This window comes from Dicentrarchus labrax, unplaced genomic scaffold (genome assembly GCF_905237075.1).
Source record: "Dicentrarchus labrax unplaced genomic scaffold, dlabrax2021, whole genome shotgun sequence".
NCBI lineage: Eukaryota > Metazoa > Chordata > Actinopteri > Moronidae > Dicentrarchus > Dicentrarchus labrax.
Genome location: NW_026136722.1, coordinates 14299576 through 14318790, shown reverse-complemented (window position 1 = coordinate 14318790; position 19215 = coordinate 14299576). Strand labels below are relative to the sequence as shown.

The 19215-nt window shown below is 41.2% G+C and overlaps 3 protein-coding genes across 3 annotated transcripts; all 3 read right to left on the bottom strand.

Annotated features, from left to right (window-relative positions):
* Window positions 1–1813: 1813 nt before the first annotated feature.
* On the bottom strand, window positions 1814–7082 carry cnp (2',3'-cyclic nucleotide 3' phosphodiesterase). Its single transcript, XM_051387373.1, has 4 exons — window positions 6966–7082; window positions 3641–5228; window positions 3379–3506; window positions 1814–3233 (listed from the first exon to the last, which is right to left on the bottom strand). Exons 2-4 carry the CDS (start codon window positions 5187–5189, stop codon window positions 2781–2783), a joined length of 2130 nt encoding a protein of 709 aa, XP_051243333.1. The 5' UTR covers window positions 5190–5228; window positions 6966–7082; the 3' UTR covers window positions 1814–2780.
* A 1317-nt stretch (window positions 7083–8399) lies between these two features.
* odad4 (outer dynein arm docking complex subunit 4) lies at window positions 8400–11346 on the bottom strand. Its single transcript, XM_051387384.1, has 11 exons — window positions 11118–11346; window positions 10879–11010; window positions 10595–10748; window positions 10448–10509; window positions 10107–10257; window positions 9721–9945; window positions 9428–9635; window positions 9257–9343; window positions 8864–9060; window positions 8623–8723; window positions 8400–8527 (listed from the first exon to the last, which is right to left on the bottom strand). The coding sequence occupies exons 1-11, from the start codon at window positions 11241–11243 to the stop codon at window positions 8492–8494; spliced, it is 1479 nt and encodes a 492-aa protein (XP_051243344.1). The 5' UTR covers window positions 11244–11346; the 3' UTR covers window positions 8400–8491.
* A 164-nt stretch (window positions 11347–11510) lies between these two features.
* On the bottom strand, window positions 11511–19208 carry dnajc7 (DnaJ (Hsp40) homolog, subfamily C, member 7). Its single transcript, XM_051387383.1, has 14 exons — window positions 19091–19208; window positions 18190–18278; window positions 17917–18041; window positions 17146–17259; window positions 16729–16803; window positions 16498–16616; window positions 15383–15536; window positions 15027–15191; window positions 13929–14020; window positions 13712–13785; window positions 13472–13618; window positions 13203–13355; window positions 13017–13079; window positions 11511–12924 (listed from the first exon to the last, which is right to left on the bottom strand). The coding sequence occupies exons 1-14, from the start codon at window positions 19162–19164 to the stop codon at window positions 12887–12889; spliced, it is 1482 nt and encodes a 493-aa protein (XP_051243343.1). The 5' UTR covers window positions 19165–19208; the 3' UTR covers window positions 11511–12886.
* Window positions 19209–19215: the final 7 nt, after the last annotated feature.

The window sequence follows — 19215 nt, the reverse complement described above, 5'->3', positions numbered from 1 at the left end:
CCATCTGCCGATAGGCTTGGCTCATGTTTCCTGGGCTCCTATTGGCTCATTCCACACCATGCTCTTTTGCTGCCTTCACAGACAGTAGGAATAATTGGCACCACGCGATGCGAGGCACACAAACTGAGGGGCAAATATGTATATATTTTTTTATATATAGAGATCAGATTTAATTATCTGTATGCTTAGAAGACGTATCATTATGTGCAGAATTGCATTATTATGTGACCTGAATGGAAATAATTGTTAATGTGCCGCTGACACATCAGTTTTGCAATGGCGGGATGTAACTAAATACTTTACAGCTCAAGTACTGTACTCAACTACACATTTTAAGTATTTTTTTTTTTACTTGACAGCTATAGCTACTCACTAAAGTTACTTTACAAATTAAGATTACAAACACGAGGAGCATATACATATAATTAAGTGTGATAGTCTGTTAATAGGTATAATAGTATATATAGTTAAAAATAGCTCATTCGTGACCAGCTACAAAAGTAAAATGCTAGACATTGATGCATCAGTAATTATACAATATAAAATAATACTCTCTCGCCATTTGTCTGCATTGAGTATTCACACTCTTCTAACATTGCTTGTATACTTTCACTAGTTGCATTTTGGATGCAGGATTTTTACTTTTTCTATTTTTATAATGTGCTACTACAGGATCTGAATATACTTCCACCACTCTGTTATCATTTTTATCAAACGCACTTGAACTTTCCTCAAATTTCTTATAAAATCATTGGACAAAACCACACCAAGTTTTCGTAGAGTACTTGAAGGTATCATTAGTTTGTACACTAAACTCTCTCTCTCTCTCTCTCACACACACACACACACACACACACACACACACACACACACACACACACACACACTCACAGAGAAAACAGGGCAATTATCGGCCGTTGATGTTGATTGGTTGACATTGTTCTTTATCTATACAGCAGCCAATGAGGAGGTAAGTTGATGTCTGTAGACCCACCGACCTGCACATGTAGAGCCAGCTCATGGCCTTTTACCTGTCCTTGACCTGAAGCAACTATTTTTAGTTGGGATGATGTAGTGGAGAGCACTTGTAGCCTGTTAATTAATTTTTTAATTTTATTTGAAAGACTGCTTACTTGAAAGTTTAGTAAAAAGTGGTTCAGGTGTACTATATGTAGATTGAAATAGATTTTTAAGTATAAAAAGTATAACACTGTATGTTTCCAGTCAGCAGGAGTAGTATTTGTTGTAGACTGTGTGGCAACCCCGCCCTGATAACATGCACAAGTCACCATATAATAATTACAATCACCATTATATATAAAGCACTAAAGCAATTTAATTTTTATCATTTGTGAATGCAAAACAGGATAAAAGAATTACAGTAGAGGTGTGCTAGATGGGTCAGAAATGGAGTGAGGTTATTACAACCTACGCTCTGAAGAGGTATCACTTTTTGGCAGCTGAACTGTCTGATGAAGTTTACTGAATTTTTACTGCGCCAGATTATGAAAGTGCAAACTGTAGGGAGATCAGAGAAATGGTGCAATCCAAGTCTGTGGCACAAGGTTTGAAAATACATTATTTACACAGTGTTGAAACTGATCCTGACACAATAAACAGAAACACTAACTGGGATTACATGTATAAACACATCACCCCACAAAATGTTTTAACCAGCACTAATAATGGGATGAGTGCCCTCTGCTGGCTCACTCCTTCAACTACATGTCCACGCTGTGAGAAAATGCCCATGTGCAGATAAACTGTCCCCAGTTTTATCACCCCCCTGCATTCATAGAAATAACCAATTACATTACTGGAGCAAAGCATGTTCTTTTTTATTAAGTGTACAAAACAAGTGCAAAAATAGTGATTCATAAGAGCTACACAAAGTAGGACTTGCCCTTCAAAAAATTACAGTCACAGAGGTTACAAATCGAAATGCAATACATGAAGTGCTGTTCAAAGAGGATAAAAGGATCAATGGTGCAGTCTTGCGCAGTAGAAAAGATTGCAAAACATGGACTTGGATTCACAGCATTTGATAATTACTAAGTGCAAGCTGCTGAAACAAATACCAAATTTACCAGCATTCTCCCTTTCAAACTATGCACAGTGCAAAGATTTTACCAGGAAGGACCTCTATAAATGACATTCATTCTAATACACTTAATCAAATAGATAACTTTGGCCCATATGCTATTGTAACAATTACTTCCTATGATGCGCACACTCACACACTTTCCACAGAAATGACAGCTAATCTTTTTTTAACGTACAAGTCAAAGGAAACACAAGACAACTTCTGTTGAAGCGGCAGAGGTACTTTTAGCAGGTCAGAAATGTGTTAATATGTCGATACCGCTAACCTCGGATGCATGCAATGAAAGTACCTAGTTTTTGTATATCTGAATACTGAGAGACACTGACATGAATAGAAGAGGAAATCTAAGTTTCAGATAATTGTGGAGCTGTGGGAGTAGGCTATTACTACCTTAGTCTAAAACTGCAGCTAATAACACCTCAGCAAATAGCCAGGTACTGTGACTCTGGCACCGATATGTGAAACAAGATACTCAATGTTAACAAGCCTAACTGGACTGAAGGCATCTTGGGTTGTGGTGCAAATCAACAGTAAAAAAAAAAAAAAGGCACACAGCTTGTGGATTTAGGGTGGCTATAACTGAAACCCTAAACACTGCACAAACACACAAACCTTGCACAGAGTAAGCCTAAGTTTTAATTCACCAGTCATCCCAGCCACACATTCCCATTGCCATTTACAGTATGGTGCACTTTTGCTTCTTTTTCTTCTCAGGTTCTTTTTTGGCCTGCTCGAGCTCCTTGCACCCGTAGAAGCTGGAGAAGCAGGCTGGGGTGCAGATGGGCTCTCTGAGACTGAGCAGCCACCTTCCTTCGCCGTAGTAGGTCAGCGAGCCGAGCTCCATCTCCTCGACGGGCTCCCCCTGCTGGCCTTCCTGCTGCAGGGCCAGGATTTGGAGCAGATCTAGACCTGTTTGAACTGGCTCAACACCCTCTGCGCATCCTAGAGTAACGTGGGCGCGGCTCCCCAGAGGCAGGGAGGCAGCAGACTGTACCTCCTTTTCGGCGTCAGCTGGCCACAGCAAAAGCTGCTCCTCTGTGAGGGACACTCTGGCACCAACAGTGCGAGGAGTGACAAAGAGAGCGCTCAGCGACAGCTCGAACACAGAACCATAGAAATCTTTGACAGCCTGGAGAGTGAAAAAAAAAAAAGGAAATATCATAAATAGTAACTTATTAATTCTATTGGAAGGGTTCTCTCAATGCATAAAAAAGTAAAGTGATAAATGATAATGCCTACTTACACACGCAGCCACCATTTTGAAATGTACTTACTGGATTCTGTGCATACTCTTTGGCACCCTCTACTTTTCCATAGTCGCAGAATTTTGTAGTGCAATGGAGGGTCCCTTTGGCTTGAAAGTACTGCTCCAAATCCACCTCCTTCTCAGCTTTCCCTGTGACTGCAAACAGAAGGAAAGATCAGGTGTATCTTAGTCATGGCAATAACTTTGGACATTAACGCTGCTTAAAAAGATGCGTTTCTCACCGGTGGATTTACCTTTGTAGTAAATGAAACAACTTTAAATACACTCACAGTCAATCAAGTGTTTCTTGAAGGCCTCCAAGGTGTCCAGCGTTTTCAGGAAGTCCATTGATGTGCACCTAACCTTGTCCTGGACCGAGGAGAGAAGAAACCAGCCATAGTAATAAGGAAGGGACATTTCCTCAAGTGGACCTCTCATGGCTTCCAGTTGGGCCTCATCTAGTCCGCGCTTGGTCTTCTTGGTCAGCTGCGGTACATCTCTGCTCCATTCAGTGCGTGGCTCCAAAAAGACCGCAACGAGATGGTGCTGTTCGGCAATCTCCCCCAGGCGGGCCAGCCGATCCTGGGTGTGGTTGGTGTCATCCACCACCATCAGCAGAGGGGAGGCTGCTCCTGCACTGCAGCCGGCCAACACAGCCTCATCCAGAGCCTTGTACCCGTCCACAGATGATTCTGGACTCTCTGGCTTCACGCCATGGTCATCAGCACAGATGACAGAGCAGTGGTCTTTGTAGGCATCAGCTATGGCACGTGCCAAGAAGCTTTTACCGCTTCCTGGAAGGCCTCTGAGGACCAGAAGGGTACGCGAGGTCCGCAGGGCGTCTTTGGTCTGTTCTCTTTCCAGGAAGGCAAAGGACAGGGAGCCAGACACGGGGACTGTATCCTCTTCCTTTTGAAGCTCTGCATCATTCTTTTCAGCTTCTGGTGCTGCCTCAGCTCCCTTCGGAGAATCAGACTCAGCTGATTTTTCTGGTTCAGCTTCTTTCTTGTCCTCTGCAGGTTTCACATTTTCAATTTCAGCTGATGCCTCCTCTTTTAAAGTCACAGCCTCTGTCGGCTTTTCTGGGGAAACTTCTGCCACCGACACAGTTCCTGCTGGTTTTTCTTCTTCCCCCTCCTTTGTAGGCTCGGCTGCGACATTACTTTCTGCCACCCCCTCTTTGACAACCGTTCCTGCTCCAGTATCCATTGTAGTCTTCAATTCTGTAGTCTCAGTTTTCACTTGTTCCGGCGCCTTCTCTTCCTTGCTGGGTGGTTGTGCATCCACTGGTTGCTGCAGCGCGGCTGGTTCAGGTAATGTTTGCTCTTGTGGTTCAGCCTCTGGAACCGATTCTGCCAATTTCTCTGGCTCCGGTTCAGGGGCACTCTCTGGCAGAGGTGTTTGCACAGGCAAAGGTTCTGGGGCATTCTCTGGCACAGGCTGGATGTTTTTTGGTTCTGTGTCTAAAGCTGCAACTGGGTCAGAGATCTTTTCAGATGACTCATCTGGTTCTGGTGGTGCCACCGCATCAGACACAGACTCCATTTCAGATTTTCCTGCGGGCAAGATGTCCTCAATCTTTATTTCTGTTTTTTCCTCAGCCAGAGTAACAGTTTCTGTCACAATCAACTCTTCTGTTTCTTTTAAGTTTATGACGTCTGTATCGTGACCATTCACTGCCATCTGCTCAGTCTCTTCAACAGCAGCTGGTGGCTTCTCAGGCTCTGTGGATTCCTCTGGTGTCTCCATTTTTGACACAACCTCTTTTTCCATTACAGTCTCCTCTGGCTGTGGAGCGTCTGACGCATCTAAAACCTCGACGCTCTTTTCAGTATCCATGTCCTGGCTTAAAGTCTGACTTTAAACACCACCACGTACCTTATACAAATAAAAAGAAAGAGAAATTGTTCATTTAGACCAATGGTGACTGAACCCAACTTTGTCCCCAGCCACTACACCCTACAGAGTGCAGGATCTTACTCAATTACTTCAACACTCATCAAATTGGGCCATAAAAAGGTAATTTGGATACATACTAAAGCTGGAGAAGTGCATTATTCTTATATAAAAGATTTGGTGCAACAACATCTCTCTAAATAAAACCTGACTGACATGAACTGGATCCAGTTTTATCCTGGGCTGTGTAGAGTGCCCCATTATTAAACATAAATAATTGATTTAGATAAAACATGCATATTGTATTTAACTATTTAAAATAATTACAAAAAAAAAAAAAAAAACAGCCACTGAGAAAAATTCATTTGACATGAAAAAAAAACTTGAATACACTCTTAAATACCCTCACTTTTTACAGAATTATTTCAGACCACATGCCCTTATAGGGTAAAATCAAATACTTTTATGAGGACTGCAGTCATTATGTCTCAAACGGGAAGTTAGTCAATACGCCAGATTTAAGAAAGTAGAGTTGTTGGGGATGGGGATGTGGTTGCACTGCACGTCATTTTTCAATAGATTTTGGCAACAGAGGAGGTGAACACATCATATACAATACAATACAATGGCCCTGCAATAACCTTCAGCTATAATGTCCATCTTTGATCAGGGGTGTTGTACTCTTGAACATATAATAGGGGTGGTGGCACAATTTTGGCCACAGTTCAGCCATTTTTTTATTTTTTTATTTCCATTTATTTAAAAAAAAAAAAACACACAAAGACAGTAGTTTACACAAGCATGACTGCAAGAGACTGTATTCAAAGCTTGCATTGCCAGATTAACTGCGTCAAATCTTGCCAACAAACAGACAAAGGGTACTTAAGGAAATGGGGCATCGCGGAAAAAGTGAGGGTTAGTTCACAGCACAGCGCCCTGCACCGTGTGGCAGCTTATTTCAGATATCAGTGTAAAGGTTTGTTACCCAACACTAGATTGAACAGATGTGTGAAACCACATCGTGTCATGAGACAGAAGGGGAAGCGCTCACAAACACAACCCAACGTAGAGGTAGAGATAAACTGGCTAATTATTAAACACATTTTTTTTTTTTCCTCTTCCCAGACACAAACATAACCGAAACCTAACAGATGCAAATTTGGCAAATATGAACACTTTCATATTGAACATCATCCGTAATACAAGGAAGATACAGTAAATGGCGCAGTGAGTGAACAGGAGCTGGGTTTTTTTTTTTTGTTTTGTTTTGTTTGTTGTTTAAAGCAAGTTTGGACGAAATACGCTACACATTCACTTAAATAATAAAAGGAATTTTCAAAATAAATGTCTTACGTCGCGTCCAAGTGAGCTCAAATGTTGTTTTAAACACAGAAACTCGATATAGTTTGAAGGCAAAAAAAATAAATGTGTATTAACAAGCACAATGTGGCCAGCCAGGCGGGGAGTGGCGTGCACCTAACGTTAGCACGCCAGACAAAAACAATTTAGCCTGGCAGTCTGAATCTGGCTATAACATCACCAGCTGCAGCGCCACGTCTAAACAACTTTCATGGTTTTTTTCTTTCCGTATATAAGTCGCTGCACGTTACTGGAGCAACTTGTTTTCTTTTTTTTTTTTTTTAAGGCTGATAGAAAAAAATATGATAGAGATGTAGCATACTGTACGAAGGGCTTTTGTTTGCCATTATCTCAGCTTACCAGTTACGCTGCAGTGGAGCTGTCGGTGGTGCCGCTGACCACGCGTTTCTCTCCGGATACAATGACAACGCAATCCTTGGCACACACATGCACCCGCTTCAAAAGGAAAATCCCCGGGAGCGCGCAACTGGGCGTGGCCACGGACACGCCCCTGAAGACCGGAAGGACGCCACCAAGGTTTTTTTTAAAAGGACTACATAACAATAATAATGTGTTATATATCTATGATATATATTAATTTGTGTTGATTTAAAAATAAATAAATAAACAGGATATAGTGACAGACAGTAGGGATAATATAAGCTCATATTTAATCAGGAGGGGTTATTACTTTCCCCATTTTCATGGAAAAAATAAAACCTAATACAAATAAGTTTTTCGTGTTTTTTCTTTCAGTTGAAATGTTCTCCAAACTATATCTGAATGATTTAAATTAATAAACTCCTGTCTGGTACTATGCTATTTTTAAAATACATTTTATTTATTAAATGTATATACTTTTTTGTTTTTGCTTACTTGTTTTGTTGTTTTGTTGTGCATTTGTTTGTAAGTTTATAACTGATGGTGTACATCTGTGCTGAACATTAGATTAGTGTTCAGTCTATACTGCATGCCTGTTTATTTATATGAGAAACATTCAGTGTGAAGACACACACCTCTTGAGCAGGTGTAAATCATATCCCAAAAAGTAGGCCACACAGACAAAAAGACACAAGATACAAAAGGCAATGTGTCAGGGACATTTCCTCAAAATGTAACACAATTCTCATAAACGTTAATTATACTGTCGCCGATCTACACACAAACAATGCACTGATAGTGTAGCCCCTTCTGGAAGCAGAGTGTGTAAATTACACCATGCATGCCTGGTGGTGACAGATGTTATAGTGGGTGTGACAAGGGGAAGTTCCCTGCAGCAAGTACAGCTATGTATAGGGCTAAAGGACTTCAGGGTTGGCAGGTTTCAGTATGTATATAAAAGTGTTAAAAGTAATACAATTCCTCTGTATTTTGTATATTCAGTGACACATTTTCTACAGAGACGTTGAAAATGAGAGACGTTGACTTTTTAATAGAACTTCGAATCACTTCCCCATATGCATATTTCTTACTTCTGTAGGCAAGTCTGTAACTCTTATAAAGAACCACACTGAGATCCAGTGCCTGGTGTATGTTTGTGTTGCATGCTGGACTGAAAGTTAGTACTCAAGAAAGTTAGTCCAAAAGACCTCTGATTAAAGACTGGGTCTTATCAGCCACTGTAATAATATATTTATACTGGAAGAAATATGTATATAAGTAATATCACATCAACTCACACATCCAAAAGTCAAAATACTGATCCTCTATATCGAACTATATCAAGCTGTGTTTTTCATCATAAAGCATGAGCATGCATTTCTGCATTCATTCATAAAAACTCAAATGTCTCAGTTGCACATTTGAGAGAGAAGACTTTTATTGGTATTCATTTTGTTCCACTTTCATTTGATGATTGTGGTCTTCCGTAGTTCAGTAGGACATCCTTACTGTGGCAGGTGTTGCTTTGCTTCATCAAGAGCCTAAAAGCAGAAAGATAAATGTCAATAATCCAATCAAATGTCAATGTTTTTGATTGGAACTAAAAAGAAGGCAAAGGGAAGCATATGACAACAACCTGCTGAATGGCATTCACTGCAGCATCGTTCTCTTGCAGTTTGGCCTGCGTCAAGGCTCTCTCAAAGTGGGAGACACAAGATTCAAAGTTTCCAAGTTTCACTGAGATGAAACAGAAAGGAATTGACAGAGATCTTTAGTTTGTACTACATCAACAGCAAATAAGCAGACATGTCACACGTTGTAAACATTAGAATATTTCTAATAATTAAGTAAAAGGAAACAAAAAAAAACATAATTACATTCTGATTGTGCCACCAAAACATTGGCATTTATCTGCCATTTCTCATCAGCAATTTCGTCAGCTGCATCAACCGAACGGACGCCATAATCTCGGGCTTCTTCGTGGCGACTAAGCTCCAAGTAACACCAACCAATCTCATGAAACAACCAGGTCTTCTCTAGACCACCGCGGACCAAAGGAATCTTCTTCTCCCAGCTGATGTCGAAAACATACAGAGAAAAGAAAATGAAGAAACCAATCATTAATCAAGTAATCTTCAATAGTCACACCTCAATGTAAAACAATGCTCGCTAAAAGAGGTCTGACTATACGACATTACCATCAAAACAACTTGTTCTGCAGAAGACCTAATATATATTATAGTGCAGCTGTTATTTAATTATTTACTTACAACTCAATGGCCTGTGAGAACTGTCCAATTTGGGCATAAACCCTCCCAATGTTGTCCAGAGCTCTGGACATTGCATCTGAGAGTTTGCTGTTGATAAGAAAGATTACTCAACATTTGATACAATTTTGTGAAACACATTCCCTCCTGTTGTGTAATTTCTGTAATTCTCACCACTGTTTAGCCAACTCCAAGTCTTTCCGATGATGGTCTAACGCTTTGTCCATGTCTCCCAGGTCGATCAAGGCATTTCCAATACAACTGTGCAGGCTGCCCAAAACCTCTTTCTTATTAGGCACATCTTTCTCCGACCATCTCTGCACTATCTTCATGACTTCTTCCGCCTTCTTCAGACTACCCTCTGCATTTCCAGATGTCAACTCTATGACAGAAGAACACACAGTAAGCATTTTGTGGGCTATAAAGGAAAGCACCAAGCTACACGTTCACTCAGAAGCGTGCCTTACCTTCGTCTATATCGTCCAGGCTCTTCAGCAGAAACTGAGCGGGTTCAGTGGGTGCACTACGGCGGGGCTTGCTACATTTTTGCTGCATGAGCTTACGCTCCCTTTCCCGTGCACAAATAGGTTTCTCCTGGCTCCAGAACTCGGTGCAAGTGTCAAGGTATGTGAGGCAGGTCTGAATGACGTCCTGCAGTCGCTCCCCACCCTTTGTCTTACTTTTTACCAAGTCTGAAGATCATTATGTAACAGTTTTAAATATTAGTCCATTAAAGATGAAAAATGTGATTGTAGGTGGGTTTAAATATTGAAAAGCAAAGACTGGAGGAGAAATGAATTAAAATAATAAAAACAAAAACATAGATTATCTCTTAAGTGACATAAGATCATACCATCATCTTTAAGCAGGTTTTCCAGATATTTCTTGTCACTGTAAAACTCTCCCAGGAGCTGTTTGGTTGTCCTCTCATTCTTAGGTGTCTTCTGGGTCAGCTTTTTTTTCTCCGTTGTCAGATGCTGAATAGCAGTAATCGGCTGTGCCCTCTTTAGCAGTCAGTCAGTCATTCAGAAACATAATATTGTCAGACATCGTATGGGAGGCAAGGTTTGAACTTTACAAACAAACGGTAAAGTCTATGGTAAGCCACTGGTTAGAAAAGTAAAGAATTACTATAAAACAGCTCTACCTGCAAGGTTTCCTGGGTTATTAAAGAGGAGCTGAACAAAGACTCACCTCTTCATCTTTCTGGAGAAATGACAGGTCTCCCTTAATCTCCAGTTTCACAGAGGGAGGGCCTAGAAGAAGCCAGTGAAGTACAAATGGTTTAGAGTATAGGAGTGAGGATTTTCCTACACCGTGAAATAGCACTGAATTACTTACTGCCAACAGAGTTTTCTATGGCCTCCTGTGCTTTTTGGATGCCCAGTCTGAACTCCTGTATTTGTGGACGTAACTTTTGTCCTCTGTGGTAAAACACCAGTGCAAATTCAAATTCTCCCATGTAGTACAATGCCTCCGCCTTCTGGTACAACCCCTGAAAAATAAATACATCTCACACATTATCCCATGTTTACGCCTTCTTTCTGACTCGAGGGCTGTAATTTAGTATAAACAAGACATGCATTTTTATTTTTTTATTTAATGACACCAACATCTCTGTTTACCTCGAAAAATGTATTGTCTCCTTTGAGAGAAGCCTCTGCATCTTTTAAAGCGTCTTCAGATTGACCCAACTTCAGGTGACATTTGGATCGGCCGACGAAGCAGGTCTTGTCGCCAGGCTTTACAGTCAGTGCCTGAAACAAAGAGCTGCATTTAAACGTTGCACTGACAACCCTGGATAATGTATTGCAAAACCAAAATGTTATCGCCATAGTTGAGCTTCAGTTTGTTAGCTGCTTACCGTTGTGTAGCTGTCTATAGCCTTTTTATACTCTCCTTTAAGGTACAGCCAATCCCCATCGGCCATTAAAGTGGAGAATACGCCCTTTGGCTTCTGACCGTCTTGGTCTCCGTCCATGTCTGACATTTTTAAGCAAATTTTTTTTGGTGAAAACAGCACTTGCAAACACCTTAACTATGTAAACACATTAACATCTCCGGTCAACTGGTATCCTAGCAACCACACTAACAAACCGAGAGCGGGGAAACAGCGCCATCTTCTGCTCGCACCGCTTAGTGCAACTCTGAATCCAGTTTAATTTAGTTTTATATATATTTATTAATTAAAAAACCTACTGTTAATATTGATATAATTAACTAGAATACTATGCCACTAAAACAAAAGAAAAAACACTTTAGGGGAAACCCAGAGGAGGCCAACTTTATTGACATGGCTGGTACTTTTCAAGGATAAAGAGAGGATGGTTTCACCATAAGGGCAAAAACAATTAGAGCAAAGATGAGGACGCTTTTCTTTTTCTTCATGAAGTTGCACAAAGAGAGCCACACACTCATCAGGAAGTAACTGAACACTACCAGTTTTCCATCATCACACAGTGCCTCACTTTCTTAGACAATGGCAAACACCTATAACATGTCATGTTTGTTCTATTTTTATTCCTATCTGTTGCATTGAGTAAAATTAGACAGCTTGCATCACAGTCAAAAAACACACAGAGCATAATCTATTTCTGCGCAAAAATTTCATGCAGACCAAGCAAAACAATTAACTTCCTGAATTTGTGTCAAAAGGGTTGCTCATAATCTGTGCCCCTTTTAAACTTTTACGTAAGAGAAAAGTGTCCTCATCTTACACCGGTGGTTCTATCAGACAGCAAATTTACAATAAATATACATATCAAAATAAAAAAAAAATGGAAAAAATAATCAACTATCATCACAAATCAACACTTTACATTCCAGTAAAATGTACAATGCAGCAATCTGTGAATGGCAACATCAAACATAAAACTTGTGACAACAAGAGGGAAGAGGACTTTGCTGGCAACAAAGCCAGCACAGCTGTCTCCACTGCCATCTTTCTAGTGTGCTTCAACTGTACTGTACGTGTAGGTCTACGCTCCAGCTGTTGTGAAATTTAAAAAAATGCTCAAGTGCTTCTATTGGCTTATGACAAGGAGGCAGTTTTCAGTGCGAATTCGTAGCAGCCAACTGTCTGTCTGACAGATTCTTCAAAAGGGGGGGGAGGTGCTGCTTGCTTAGTGATTTTCTTCAGAAATCATTAAGCAAGTTGTTAACTTTCATGCAGAGAATACCTGCTCAGCAGTAAGTTGAGAGGAGCCGGATAATAGCTTGCTCAATGCTCAGCTGCATCTCTAGAGTTTCCCCAGGATGTCACTTCCAGCATGGATCCCTAAAAGCTCTGATACAATAGCTGCACAATCTCTCCTATCTCAAAAATTGAGAAAATATTTGGACAAAGGGTTGCTAGCCATTACTGACTCTAAAGTTTGTTTCATTCTTGAGAAGAAGAAAACCAAATCCAAAACCAGTAACACTATCAACTCATTCTGAGACGACTTGGTGTCCTTGCTTTACCAGCTTTAAATCGTTTGTTGCATGTTTTTTGGGTTGCATTCATTCAGTCAATGGCATAGACAAGAACCTGACTTGCAATCAGTCAGTCATTAAATATGGGTGGTGGGTCAGGGGGTTGACATTGTTGAAAAGTCCTGATGTAGTAACTGTTTAGGTAGAAGAATCCTCCAGTTAACCAAACTGGAAGAAGAAATTTCCTGGTCCAGATGCTGAAAGAAAGAAGTAAATAAGTAATGTATTCTCGAAATGTAAATGGGATTTTAGTTTTTTGTTTGAATACATAGAGTACCACATAAAATACCTTCAAAACTAAAACCTCCTGGGCCTCCAAAGAATGCCTTGAAAATGTTGTTGGCATCAAAATCTGGTGGAGACAAAAAGAATCAACAACATCAGGTTCTCTTAATAAAAACAGCTCAGACATGACTCGTACTTTATTTCGTTCACCCCTGAGACCTCCCACCCCGAGGCTTGACCAAGTGCTGACCTCCCATGTTCATGCCGTCGTCCTCCAGATCCTGACCGCTGTCGTAACGAGACTTCTTCTTTGCGTCTGAAAGCACGCTGAAAGCCTCGCCCACCTCCTTGAACTTCTTCTCCTCTTCCTTCTGTACCTCAGGACTAGCTCCGCTGTGACGGTCTGCCGGGAAAAGACACGAGGGGGGAATAACACCACAAAAGCACAAAAGTCAGTTGGGCCGAGGCACACCTGTATACCGCCACTGTTAGGTAGAACTGTTGCATTCAGTTAAGCACCTGGGTGATGTAAAAGCGCCCGTTTGCGGTAAGCTTTCTTGATCTCCTCCTCTGTGGCGTTTTTGTCCACCCCAAGCACTTTGTAGTAATCTTTCCGCTTGCTTTTCTTCAACTCCAGCTGGGCAGTTTTTAGGAGGTGCTTGTGTTCTAGAGAATAAAAACAAAATAAAACAATTAAGCAGAAATATCTGTGCTAAAAGCTGTGTCAGCGGAGCCACCATAGAGGAGTCTGTTTCTCACCTTTAGTCTTTTCTGTCTGGTAAACCTTCTCATAGTCTCGCACTGCCTCTTCATACTGCTCTGTGTCCATGTAGCTGTAACAGAGTATGCAGTTAGCCAGTTTGAACAGTAAAATATGAGCTCAGATAACGATGATGATGCTGTCTTGTTTGTCCAAGCAAAAAACATTATAACTTACTGTCTCTGTTAACAACCACGTTAGAAAACCTGGACATACCACTGTGCTCTCCGTAAATAGGCCTTGATGTAGGTCTCATCCAGTTTAATGGCCTTCGTGCAGTCTTCAATGGCCTGTTCTAGTTTCTTCAGCTTTCAAAGAAAAAGATAAAAGTGTGACCATGCAATCAGAAACCGAGAGAGAACAGTGGTGGCCTACTTCTTTTTACATGGCAAAGATACCAAAAAACGTTATACTGTCAGAGCGACAGAATGAGAACTTTGCAAACGTCTGTGCTAATGCATGAATAACTAATAGGCCTTTTTCCATACACACGCTGGCTTGGCTTGACTTGGCGCACCAACCCGGCGCGACAGGGATTTGCATTTCAATTACAATAGGGCTTCCCGCTTGAAGGTGTGTTTTTACAGCCACAGAAAGCAGCAATGGTCGAGAGAGTTCAAGATTGAATAGAGAGAGGGGCCGACGTTAGTGAAAACAAAGCAGTAAATCAAATAAATATGTTATATTCTTATTGTTTCACAGTAGTTACGTTCTAAAGCAAACAGTCACCCTCCCTCCTGCAGTATCTAGACTTGTTTTTAGAGTTGCAGGTTGGCCATGGTCGGCAAGGTGCCACCGCAACCCGCCTGGAGGTGGGTCGGGGCAAGCTTTGGCCCTACTCCGGAGAAAGTTCATCTCAGGCACAGCGTGGCGCGTTTAAACTGGTAATGGAAATGCAAATCAGTACAGCATAGTTTGACTAGGCACAGCCAAAAGTGCCAATGGAAAAGCCCTATAAATGAGGGGGTGTGTGAGTGTAATGCATGTGTGATGACGGGTCTGTATGCCTGCAACACGCATTGGATTATCTAGGTCAGGTATGTTTTATTGTGTTCCTCTGCTGTCCTTTCTTTCCAGACACAAGTCACTTTTCCCTTTCCTCTTTCCTTTTTTGTAGTTTTTCTCGTTTGCAATATTTACAAAGCTAAAAAAAAGCTGGGGTGCTTGAATACTCTTGGAGCAACACATTAGCCCTCAGTGACTTTTAGCAAATAGCCACCAAGGAGGCTAAGGTTCATTTTACAGTTGACCACTGAACACAACATGTCAGATGTTGATGCAACCAGTGGTATCTCTCGTGTGCATGTTGCTCACCTTAGATCCAACAGTGGCCCTATTACAGAACAGCTTGGCATTAGTCTTGATGTTGTTGGGGTCTATTGTTAGTGCCTCAGAGTAGAGCTCATAGGCTGCCTCAAAGTTTCCCTCCTTGAACGCCTTGTTCCCCTCCTCCTTCTTGGCTTTTAGTGCTTTGGCATTCTGGGAAGACAATACACAGGACAACCTTAAACGCTACTCTGGGATACGTTAACAATAAAATCAATCAAACAGATGACAAAAACACCACAGTGTTATAGGTTTTTAGTTAACATTCGCTTTAAGAGTAAAACACAACCAATGTACATTACTTGACTTATAAAACTCTATCTCTAATCTACTGAATTACTCACTCTGCAAGCCAGCCGAGCCTTGTCATGGTCAGGAGCCATACGCAGGGCCTGTACAAAGAACTGGACAGCCTTGTCAATGCAGTCCTCATAATACAGACAAAGACCACGCACGTACAGTGCATCTGCATTAGTGGAGTCCATTCGCAGAATATCACTGAATGGGAGCAAATAATGAACATTAATGCATTGATAACAGTGTTTCCTCTAGGATTTTTTTTAGCAGTGGGGGCAGGCCCGTCCGAACACGGGGGTGCAATATGTCGGCAGGATCATTCAAAAGGCAACCGTGACTACATTGTGCGTCTGCCCCATTTCTGATACCGTGGCGGCAGAAATTTAACAGTGGCAGGCCGCCGCTCCAAAATCAACATAGAGGAAATACTGGATAAACAGAAAAGAAACTAGACAAATTACATCTAAAATATGGGATTTTGTGTCAGCATCTATGGAATATATACTTCCCAGCAATGATGTATTGAATGATCGTAAATGTGGGAAGACATATCCATAATGGAAGGAGAGCACCAGCCAAAGTTTTTCTAGCTTTAAATTGTGAGTATGACTTTCCCCATCTCTCTGAAAACAGAGCAAGCTCCACACAGTTCCTAAAGGCACTCCCCAGAGAATCTTCATCAATTAACAAGGTGGGGTGATCAATTTTAGAGACGTGCCATTTTTACAGAGCTTTAATTGCGAGTTTAAGTTTAAACTTATATATATTTAAAAGCATCAGGTGTTAAAGCCCATGGATTTCAGTAACCTGGCATACTTGTATTAACTAAAGATGAGTCAGCCCAAGAAATCACAGTAAGCCCGATGCAGTCAGAGCCTTACCTTTAATAATTTATTCTGGCTTTAGAGATGTGCCTGTATATTTATAATTACTACATTCAATGTTATATATCATGGTTTTCCTTTTCTACAGAGCTCTGGGATATAGGATTACTCATCTGTTGTATCTGACTGACTCATAATTAGAGCTGTATTGACTTGGTATAGCACATGAACAACCCTGTGCCTTACTCTGCTTCAATCTTGCAATCATTGTGACAAATTCCAATAATGTCAAATAAATAAGAGAATCAAAGTATTTTTTTTAAAACATGTTGTCCTACCTGGCAACAGACTGAGCCTCAGGGTAGCGCCCCAGCAGGGCTAAGCACTCTGCCTTCAGTATCTTGAATCTGTGACAGGCTGGGGCAGCTTCCAAGGCACGGTCCATGCAAAAAACAACCTAGAGACAAACACAGCACACTTGTATTCTGTGTTTTTTGACATGTCTGTAACTGGAGACATACCACACAACTGACAAAACTAAGTAGGATTGTGACCACTGTTTGGCTTACCATCCTGAAGTCTCTCTTCTCAAATCCAATCTCTGCCATTCTCTCATATTCAAGGATGGATTCTGCATTCTTCAGCTGACAAAGGAATTTGTGGTATTTAGTGACAATATGAAAGACCTCTAGTAGTCAAATAACTGCTTTACAGCTACCACTGGCTTCTCTTCTGTGCCATATGTAGTGCTTGTAAAACCAGGTCAATGCAAGCAGCAGTACTTCTGTGAATAACCTAAAACATGGCTCTTGGCTTTCTCATTGAGAATTAACAGTAACAGTAGTTGATCTCCTCTTAAACCGCTCAGTATCAGACGTTTTCGCTTCATTTGCACTAGCTTGGCCAAAGCTTATCTGATTGTGGATAATCATGTTGTATGTTGTCAAGTTGTCAGATCATGTTCTGTCGAACTGAGGCCAACTCACCTCCTGCTGGGCTTGACTGTTGTCAGACTCTAGCTCCAGAACCCTTTGGAAACAGCGGCTGGCAGCCATAGCATTGCCAAGAGACAGGTGGCACTTGCCCTCTCGCAGATGGCCCTGTAGGTTTGGGAGTCACAGTTTACAAACTTAAGTGATCAATTCGCAGTGTTGCGGGAATCCGTTGTGCACTGAGCAGTAAAAACTAAACCGTGGCTAGCTCTAACTTACTTCTTTGTTATGTGACACAGCTTTTCATCCTTTCTGCAAAATCATAATGCTAGTAGTCATGCAGCAATGGCTAATAGCTAATTAAATACATACATAGATACATAGATACATACAGGGATGTTCTATAGTGTATGTATTGAGGAGCCGCATATCACTATAAACAAAAATGTACAGATGCATAAAAGCTGAACAGATACATCGCTCTGAAATGGCATATAACAGACCGATTGTGTGAAAGTAATTTCAATTGGCTATATAAAACTATATTCCAAGTACATTTTCTACTCCTTCTTCTACTTCTACTACAACACATTTTACTCATGCCATCTTCACACATTACTGCTAAACTGAACATGTTCATACCCCTTCTTGTCCACAGCAATATATAAAATGGAAAATCATTCATCAAAGCATTAGTAGAAGAGGAAGGTAAATGTGTGCCGCAAAAACAAAATAACTCTCAGAACAGAAAATACTTAATGTAAAACATTACAAGAGTATATTTTCCCTTTGATAAAATGTAACGGCTTGTTTCCCACAACCTGCCTTCATGAAGGAGTTATCTAGTCGCACTGCTTGCTGGGAATCCTCTAAAGCCTCTCTGTATCGACACAACATCATTAGCGTGGCTGCCCGGTTTCCATAGTAACTTGCATTCTTCGGACACATGTCTGTATAAAAAACAAGTGATGAAGTTGCTATTGTATCAAGGACAGACAGAATTCATCAGAGTTTTTATTTCTTACGCAAACACAAAATCAACATCATCCCATCGACTAACATGAAGACCGACCCAAATTATTATTAAGGGATAATTACCTATGGCCTTGGTGTAATAATTGAATGCTTCTGCATAATCCTTCTTGATATAAAAGGCATTGCCTTGCTCTTTGAAGCCCTCCGCTTCCCTGTGTAAAAATGGGCAGTAAGACAGAAAAAAAAAAGGGGTTAAAGGCAAAGACTCAGATCAGTGTATTTATGGGCAAAGCACACAGGTATGTGGTGGTCAACTGGCTGGGTTTGATTGACAGATCACTAAACCTCTAGATGTTGAAATTCTTGTCAGCAAAAATAAATATTATGACCTTAACTCTGAGCATCACATTCATAACCATGTGTAAAGAGAGCATGTCCAGGATTGTGAATGACAAGAGTGCAACAGAGAGCTCACTGGCCTGAGTAAGCTAAACATAGAAAGAGCCAAAACCAGCAAGGCAGAAGTGTCTACTCCAATCAAACACGTAGCTATTTTGTGAGGCAGAGAGGGGGCAGAGCCAGGAACATATGACACCATGCCGTGGGCCACTGCCATTACTTTTTTTGGAAGTCTTTCATGTTTTACATCACGACCACACATCGACTGAACGGTGTCATTAACTAGTTCGCCAGCTTGACATCGCACTAATGTGAAAGCAGGAACTTAACCTAGGCCCTATTCACTTTTTAACACTTGACAGGCAACGAGGTCTTTATGTACATAAAGTGTGTCTGATTATAAACCTAGAAAATCCACCACAGGAGCCAGCTGAGTGGAGGACGAGCAGGCTGAACGCGATCCAGGGCAACATTTTATCTGAACAGTTAGCGGTAGCACGCTCCTTAGCTTTCTTATTGCGACGGGAAAATGAACATGGCAACCACCGTTGAGAGTAAATACCGGTATTAGACGTCGTTATGGACACACACCACCCGCTGACAACAAAGCATTAACTTGTTTTACCTCTCTAATTCTTCGTCACTTAGCAGTTCCATGTCAGGGTCCATATTCACAGCATCACAGTTCTCCGTCGCCATTTTGCCGTCAGTGGAGAGGGGCGGGGCCACACACTGCAGTAGTGACGTACG